The sequence below is a fragment of the Danio aesculapii genome, chromosome 5, assembly GCF_903798145.1.
Source record: "Danio aesculapii chromosome 5, fDanAes4.1, whole genome shotgun sequence".
Taxonomy (NCBI): Eukaryota; Metazoa; Chordata; class Actinopteri; order Cypriniformes; family Danionidae; genus Danio; species Danio aesculapii.
This window is the reverse complement of record NC_079439.1, coordinates 62,896,358-62,905,190: the sequence shown is the minus strand read 5'-3', so window position 1 is coordinate 62,905,190 and position 8,833 is coordinate 62,896,358. Positions and strand designations below refer to the sequence as shown.

The 8,833-nt window shown below is 36.5% G+C and overlaps 1 protein-coding gene across 1 annotated transcript in view; it reads right to left on the bottom strand.

The window, feature by feature from the left end:
• Positions 1–498: 498 nt before the first annotated feature.
• Positions 499–8,833, bottom strand: part of ehd2a (EH-domain containing 2a) — a 21,847-nt gene continuing 13,512 nt past the window's right edge. Inside the window, exons 7-8 of the mRNA XM_056458647.1 lie at positions 5,889–6,053; positions 499–3,896 (exon numbers count right to left, since the gene is read on the bottom strand). Of these exons, the coding sequence (XP_056314622.1) occupies positions 3,333–3,896; positions 5,889–6,053 (729 nt within the window). The 3' untranslated portion in view covers positions 499–3,332. The remainder of the gene's footprint in view (positions 3,897–5,888; positions 6,054–8,833) is intronic.

The window sequence follows — 8,833 nt, the reverse complement described above, 5'->3', positions numbered from 1 at the left end:
TTTTTTTAGTACCAATGATTTATATTTGGACAGTATAAATCTGATAAGAACAGTTTATCTGAGAATTACCAGTTGATGAACCCCGTTGTATTGAAGTTTAACTGTAACTTCCTTCGAATTTATAACTTGTGGTTCCCTAAGAAATTAAGTTCTCAAGTAAGATAGATTAATTTATGTATTTATAATAATTTTACAACCTTTTTTGTCTGAAAGTGGAAATTTACTCTCACATATAGCCATTTAACACAACTCAGTCCCAAAAATGTCAGAGACTTTAGGGGAAAGCTAAATATATTTTTGACACTAATATAATTTAATAATTGTAATAACTTTATTCATCTGATAATTTTACAAAATGTTTTTTTTTCTAAACCCTTTCTCCCTAAACCCTAATCCTAATAACCTAAACATGAAACATGAAAAAATAATAAATAACAACCAAAAAACTCTTGAAATTATATAAATTTATTAAAGAATGCATTCTTTATTGTTTATTTAATTATGCATTATAATTATTTGACACCAGCTGCTGCTCGTGAATTTCCCTAAATGTAAAATTAGGCAACAGATTCACATTGATCTCGTTACAGTAGTTTTTAATTACAAGGTGACTTATAATAATATAATAATTAATATAATAATAATAACTAGACTCCTCCTAGTCTTGGACAACTGACTCTTCAGCTCCATTTATTTTACATCAAAACAGGGTCAGAAATAATAGTCTGAGTCGACTCCAAACAACCCTGAATCAAACACGCGTATATTGCAAAAACTGCATGATCAAAAATTCACAGCTATATGTTATATTACTTAACCAATCAAAATAATTTGTTGGCTGAACAGGGCAGCACGATGGCGCAGTGGGTAGCACAATCGTCTCACAGCAAGAAAGTGTGAGCCCCGGCTGGTTAAGTTGGCATTTGGCATTTCTGTGTGGAGTTAGCATGTTCTCCCCATGGTCGCGTGGGTTTCCTCCGGGTGCTCCGGTTTCCCCCACAAGTCCAAAGACGTGCATTACAGGTGAATTAGGTAGGCTAAATTGTCCGTAGTGTTAGTGTGTGAATGAGTGTGTATGGATGTTTCCCAGTGATGGGTTGCAGCTGGAAGGGCATCCGCTGCATAAAACATGTGCTGGATAAGTTGGCAGTTCATTCCACTGTGGCAACCCCTGATTAATAAAGGGACTAAGCAGACAAGAAAATGAACGAATGTATGTTGGCTGAACAAAATTCAGATGTCAGTTTAATGTAATGTGAGTTGCAGTGACTTGTACAGTTATTTTGATTCAACTTACTTTTTTTCAAACTTGTGTAAATTTGAATTTTGAACCGTTCCACACATGCCGAAAATCATTAAATGAAACTCTTTTTTGCTACAGCATTTAGTCCAAATAAACACACAAAAACTACAATTTTAGCTCAGTAACTTATTAGCAAATAAACCAAAAGGGCACCAAGATGTTCAACGTCCAGAAAAAATACAAAACCGTTGGATGCAGGCCTGGACTTCCATGTCAGATTATGGTGTGTGCTTAATTAGAGATATATGATGGCGTGTGTATTGTGCTGTTGACTTAAATCATGAAATCACATTAAAACACGCACACTGCATCACTCATGGGATGTTTTTGACCTCACATGATTTTTCTGCAGTTTTGTTTTGTTGGGGCGGAAGACATGTTAAATTCTGCATGTTTGCAGCAAACACATCACACATTCCTCATGATTCGTGCTGCCCAGTTGAAATTTGCCTCTATTCGCACATTTGAATTGGCTTTTGTAAGTCATTTGCAAATACCTAAGTTCACTTAATGTGAAGCCAGCATAAATGGCAATAAGTCATACGGATGCACTCAGACCTGTCATGAAAGAGAAAATAAAGGTGCATTTTTAGTTTTTTGGCACACAAAAGTTTTCTTGGTGCTTTGTGTGAATTTGGTTGAGCCACTGAAGTCACATGAAATGTTTTGACAATGACTTTGAATGTCTCTGGACCCTTCTTGGAGGTGAGTGAGCTCTCTAATTTACCCAGCAAACATTGGTCGGATGCAACCTCCTCTCCCCGGTCAAAGGGGTTCATGGCAGGACGGCACAAAAGCTGTATACTGTTGGTCTAAAGGTAAAGTCCTCTCCCCGGCAAAATAAATGTACAACATGTCCTAAAATGCATTGATATACGCTTGTATACATCTGTACATGTCTATATTCGAATGGTGTTATGTGTATTTACAATTTTATGTACATGTAGGCTAGTTCAATATATACCCTGTCGTGATTAGGTCAACGAGGTCAACATTTACCTGTGCATTTATAGTCCATCATTACCCTCGCTGAAATATAAAATATAAGCAAAAGAATTGCACTTACATCCCCCCATGCAGTGAGCACCACTTGGGCAGAGCTGACCTCCAGGAAGAGGGAGCTTGAGCTCCAGCTCCTCCTTTCTTGCACTTCTTCTATGAGTGATGTCACTGGGGGTTGAGGTTAGGGGTGGGGTGGGTGTACGCATTAAAATAGCTTACAGGAGGAGGAGCGAGAGCTCATGCTCCCCCTTCCTGGAGCTCAAATGGCTCTGCAGCGAGCAGTGTCTCCTTACATCTGGGTATATACTGCAGAAATTAATATATATACGTGTCCCAAGTGTGTTTTAAGAGGTTGTGGACAGACGACTTTAGGTGTCTCAAGACCCATTATAAACAGATATACATTTATGAAATACATATACAGGAATCAGATAATGAAATGTAATGTCTTTAAAGACCTTTGTAAGACTCTTTCCAAACATTTTTAAGCTCTTCGACACCTTAGATTTCAACCAGGATCACTGGTGATTTTAACTTTCAGTATATTTACTAAATACTGATAGTACAAAACTAATCCTATAATGTTAATCCAGCAGGTGGCGCCTATAAAACAGCAGGCATTACCATGTTGCCTTTGTTACTGCAGTAAACAAAGCAGCGTGATGTCAAATCTAGCAGGATTTCGTAAACTACACAGCACCCCAATATTTGCAGAATAAATTTACAGAATTCTCATTTTTGGGTGAACTAACCCTTTAGGTTTTGACATTTGCATGTCTCATAATAACATTGAGGGCATTTCTACAACCAGCCAATCATGTTTAAGTATGGATAAGCTGTTCCCTTCCCAAGGGCAAAGAGAACTATCAAAACAAGTTGCCTCTTGAGACCATTTCTGTCTACAGAGGATTTAATCATCCAATCATTGTAAGATATAGGTAATGTTAAGCATAACAGGAGTGATTAGTATTATTCATGACTTGCATGTTGAATAAACACTGTCCTTATAAACATTAGGACATGCAGACTAATCATCACCTGTAATCTTAGAGTTCTTGCGGTGTCTTTTAGACGGTGGCAGCAGATGTGTGGGCAGCTCATGAGGAAGCCCAAACCCTTCCAACTTTACCTCAATGAGATGACCGGCCAAAGCAAACTCTTCATCGTCCAACTTACCATCACAATCCACGTCCGCCAGCTTCCAGATTCGTCCCAGGACCGAGCTGGGCAGTCGAGTGCGCAACATCCACTCCTTCACTTTAGTCCCACTCAGCTTTCCCTCATGAGGCGAGAGGTTGTAGAAGATCTCGTCGAACTTTGCTTTATCTTTTGACACCACCCATTCTTCATTTGACACCTGATTGATTTCTCCATTGGATCCAGAGTGATGAAACGGGTTCCCCACAATAAATGGGCCCCTTTGAGACTCTAAAGGTCCTCCTTGTATTAAAAGATGATCAGCTGCTTCTTCTTCTTCTTGGCGTAATAGAGGCATCAGCTTGGCAATGTCAGTGTTTAGGAGCTCATCCAACCCAGCCAAGAGCTTAGGCTTGAGGCCTTTAAACTTGAAGTTGTGACTCATGAGTCGCTCCTGTGTGCAATGGGAATATAAAAATGCTTATCAGACCAATATCATATACTGCAGTGTTTCTCAACCACCTTTCTGGAGGACCACCAGCTCTGCACATTTACATGTCTCCTTAACCAAACACCCTTGATTCAGATCATCAGCTTATTAGCACTGACCAAAGGACAAAGGAGACATCCAAAACATGCAATGTTGGTGGTCCTCAAGGAACGAGGTTGAGAAACACTGATAATACACTTGGTTGTAACTCAAACTATTAAACAAAAATGGGTTTTGTAGAAGAACAGAGTTTCTCAATTCCGGTCCTCGTGCTCCACTGATCTGCATTTTTGCATGTTTTTCTTATTTAACACAGATGATTTGCATATCCAGCTTGTTTAAAGAGCTTCGTGCATGAACTGTGTTTTGATTGAAAGGTCCTTACACAGTGTGCATTGATATCTAGTCCCTCCTCCTTCATTACTCTCTACCAGGGCATGAGAAACCTTTTTTTCACTTCAGAACTTTCATTCACATTTTTACACTATGCCACTGCCTGCATTATGTCTATGAGAAACGCTGCCATAGAAGAAGTCTTTATATGGAGTCAGATCAGTCTTAGTAATAATGCATTTACAAAATAAAATTTATACGCACACAGCACAATTCACATTTACAAAAACCAATTAGTAAATACAAAACTAAATTCATAAAGCTCAGTTTATAAATGTGTGACGGAAGTCAATTCAAGAACTTGGTATACATATTTGTGTAAACATTTTAAATGTATTAAGTTAAGCAACTGTGTGAATGTTGGGGAAATATTTATGCTTTTTACTCATGAATTAATGCATTGCTTTTGGATTTGCACAATTACAATTTGCGCTTTGGATTTACGAATTGGATTTGCACATTTATGAATTGCGCTTTAGATTTACGAATTGGATTTGCACATTTACGAATTGCGTTTTGGATTTGCAAAATGGATTTGCACATTTACGAATTGCGTATTGGATTTAAAATTTGGATTTGCACATTTACATATGGCATTTTGGATTTGTGACTTGAATTTGCACATTTACGAATTGTGTTGTGAATTTACGATTTAGATTTGCACATTTACAAATGGCATTTTGGATTTGTGACTTGAATTTACACATTTACGAATTGCGCTTTGAATTTATGAATTGGATTTGCACATTTATGAATTGCGTTTTGGATTTGCAAATTGGATTTGCACATTTATGAATTGCGTTTTGGATTTGCAAATTGGATTTGCACATTTATGAATTGTGTATTGGATTTAAAATTTGGATTTGCACATTTACAAATGGCATTTTGGATTTGTGACTTGGATTTTCACACTTATGAATTATGTTTTAAATGTACGAATTGGACTTGCACATTTACAAATTGAGTTTTGGATTTACAACTTGGATTTGCACATTTACAAATGGCATTTTGGATTAACACATTTACGAATTGCGCTTTGGATTTATGATTTGGATTTGCAAATTTACGAATTGTGTTTTGGATTTACGAATTGGATTTTCACATTTGGCGACTTGGTGGCGCAGTAGGTAGTGCTGTCGCCTCACAGCAAGAAGGTCGCTGGTTCGAGCCTCGGCTGGGTCAGTCGGCGTTTCTGCGTGGAGTCTGCATGTTCTCCCCGTGTTCGCGTGGGTTTCCTCCAGGTGCTCCGGTTTCCCCCACAGTCCAAAGACATGCAGAACAGGTGAATTGGGTATGCTAAATTGTCTGTAGTGTATCGCGCGCCGCGATTTTATTTAAAGCACGATTTAAATCAGCCTTTGTTGGCGTTGTCCTTCTGGCAACCTGCTCTTGCATGTGTTTTGAACCATAGGTGCAATACCTAGTTCAACCACTGCGTGTCAATCTTACATACCACACCTTTAAGACTGTGCTTGTAATGCTTATAGATACGAAGAAAGCCCAAAAATCATAGTAAACATGCTTGACTGTGACGTATTTAAACATGTATTTAAACATCCGAACCTGCATCTTGGCACAGTCAGGAAAATCTCCTGGTGAAATCTGATGGCGCTGTTGGATTCTGGAATAGATGGTGGGAAGGTCATAGATTAGATCTCGCCGCTTCTTTCCTCTGCAGAAAACAACAGGCATCTCTTCTTTTAGACAGCTGATGATATAAGAATGGGCCTGCGGGTGGAGAAAAGAAATGGGAGAAGTCATGTTAATGTTTTAGTAGGACATCAACAGGTGGAAACCAAAGAAACAGATCAGTTTCGATAACAAGAACAACCAATATTTACATAGTGCAGGTTTAAGCAGATGCAGCAGTGTTTGGGCATATATCGTGTGGTATACTGCATGACTAATAATTACAAGGATATTATACAAAAAAATTGAAATTCTGTTATCCGTTACTCAACCTCTTATGATTCAAAACCTTTGAGGACACAAATAAACAATTTTTATGACACCTGAATTTTTGTCCATCATGAAAGGTCAAAAAGTTTTTATACACACACAACGAATCCATTAATTCAGTGTTTTAAACCAAGCCTGATGGAGAAATGGAGTCACTTGAAGAACGGATTTATTTATTTATCTGTCAGCAAAAATGACAACTTTGACCTCTTCCCAACAAGGAAAACCAGCAACAGTTAAGAATGCATGATTATATGGTGGCTTTGCAATAAAAAAATGCCATTATAATGGAAGTCAATGTGTCAAAACAGCTACCAACATAATGGAAGGGTAGTAAATTTGCCAAGAATTTCACCAAAAATCTTTCCATTTGCTGAAACAAAGAAAGTTGTGGCCAATTTAAGACTCAAAATCACCTCAGAGTGGCTAAAAACACTCTGGGCCCTCATCGAGCTTTGTGGGGGGTCACGTCATATTTTTTAAAGTTTTTTAGCAGTGGACAGTTAGGAGAACGATCATATTGCCTTATAGATCACTCATTGTATCCCCTGCCTGACCAAAAAACCGACAAATTTGTAATTCGTCCTCCACAAAAGTCTCACTGATTCACCTTCAGCAGCTAATAGTAATGACCCCAGCATACTGGACCCCAACACGAAATGCAGGAAATACCAAGATAGTTACCTGAACAAAGCAAAGTGTCCCTGACCTAGCCACAGTGCAATTTTTTTTTGTCATTTTTACTGCAAACTTACATGAGCTGTAATTTCATTAAATGTGGAGGGGGGCCTTACACTATTTTCCAGGGGAAAAGGGGGTTTCAGGCAAAAAAAAAAGGTTGGCAACCACTGGCATATACCATATATACAACTATGAAAGAATTGAGACCACTAAAAAATATTTTCTCTGGAATTCACTAACTATCTATCTATCTTTTATACAATTACAGAAAAAGTACCATGCTTTCAGACTGTAATGTTTTCATACAGAATGTCTGTATTCATTTTTTGAACGCACAATAGGAACAATTCAACTTCACAACTGTTAATAAATCAATATTTTGTGGGTAATATATTACCCAGATTTTGAAATAACAACAAATGAAAACATTTATTTTGACCAGCTTTCATTTTATGAAAAAAAAAAAAAATTATGTAAAAAAATTCAAGAAAAGAAAAACATAAATAGATTTTTAGGTATTGTTAAAACACACTGTAAAAAAGCTTTCATTCACCCAGTTAAAAAAAAATAGGGTAATGGATCTAAATTTAGACCCAAACTTGACCCAAAGAAAAATAAATAATTTGCCTTAAACAATATTTTCTATGAGAACAATTTTATATAACCTGTCACAAAGAGTATTTGTCTTGTTGAAGAAAGCCAATTAATTTAAATTCAAGTTTTGTTCTAAACGAAGATATAGCATTAATCAAAACAACCATTCCCATAAAATGTTCAATTATCCAATTATAAAAATTAGGGTAATGGTTTCACATCTAAATTTGATCACTTGAACCAATGAAAAATAAATCATTTGCCTTTAACATATATTTTTAAGTACAAGCATGAAAGTACAAAGCATATTGTAATGATTGCTGAACGAGGGCAATTGGAGGAGAACACTCGTGCCCCATACACCACACAATCCTGAGTGTGTCTGTTGTCAGTAATTTAGCAGAATAAGCAGGTAGGAGGCAGCACTGTCAGTTAACCTTTTTATTCTGAGCTCAGGACATAAACAGCCTTTAACAGGACCATATCACTGAGGTGCTTCCTTTACACACTACCCTCGTTGATGGCGATGGCCAATATTTTATAAATAAATGAAATATTAGGCATAAATCACAGAAGTCAACTCAAACATAAACACACAAAGTTTATAACAAAACAACCCCTGTATTTTAACTAATATAACACATAAAATTACTCAACCATTTCTAATGATGAACCTGACGTGCTGTGGGCCAGGTCATTACTGTGTGAGTAACCTTAAAATTTTACATTGGCCGATTAAGAGATGTGTATCCACCCCCAATTCCTTTTGGAACCAAAATTTTAACCAAAATTAACCAAAAAATGTTTTAACATGTGATTATAATATTTCTAAAATGCCTTTTAAACTCTCTAAATTCCATCAATAAGCCCTTCTTGCTTGGAAAATGTGTTACTCTCACAATTTTCCTCCTCACACCTCCTTTATTTGGAATAATGGTAATATAACATCTTCAAATAAATCTTTATTTTTAGTGAATTGGTTTAATAGAGACATTAATCATCTTTTAAAACTTTTTGACAGTTGCGGAAATGTTCTATCATATGAACAATTCATGTCTATTCACAAATTCCCAATATTTTTCAGAGAATTTAATTTAGATATTAAATCTATCCCTATAAAAAATTATTCAACTTGTTAAAAATCATATGTGCTATAATTCTCTGTCTGTTGAGTTGACTGATAAAAATGTACCAACAAACATTTGTTAAATTTTTCAGGAGCAAAATAAAATTACTCCTAGAGGCAAATTTTTCTGGAACTCTATTATAGTTAA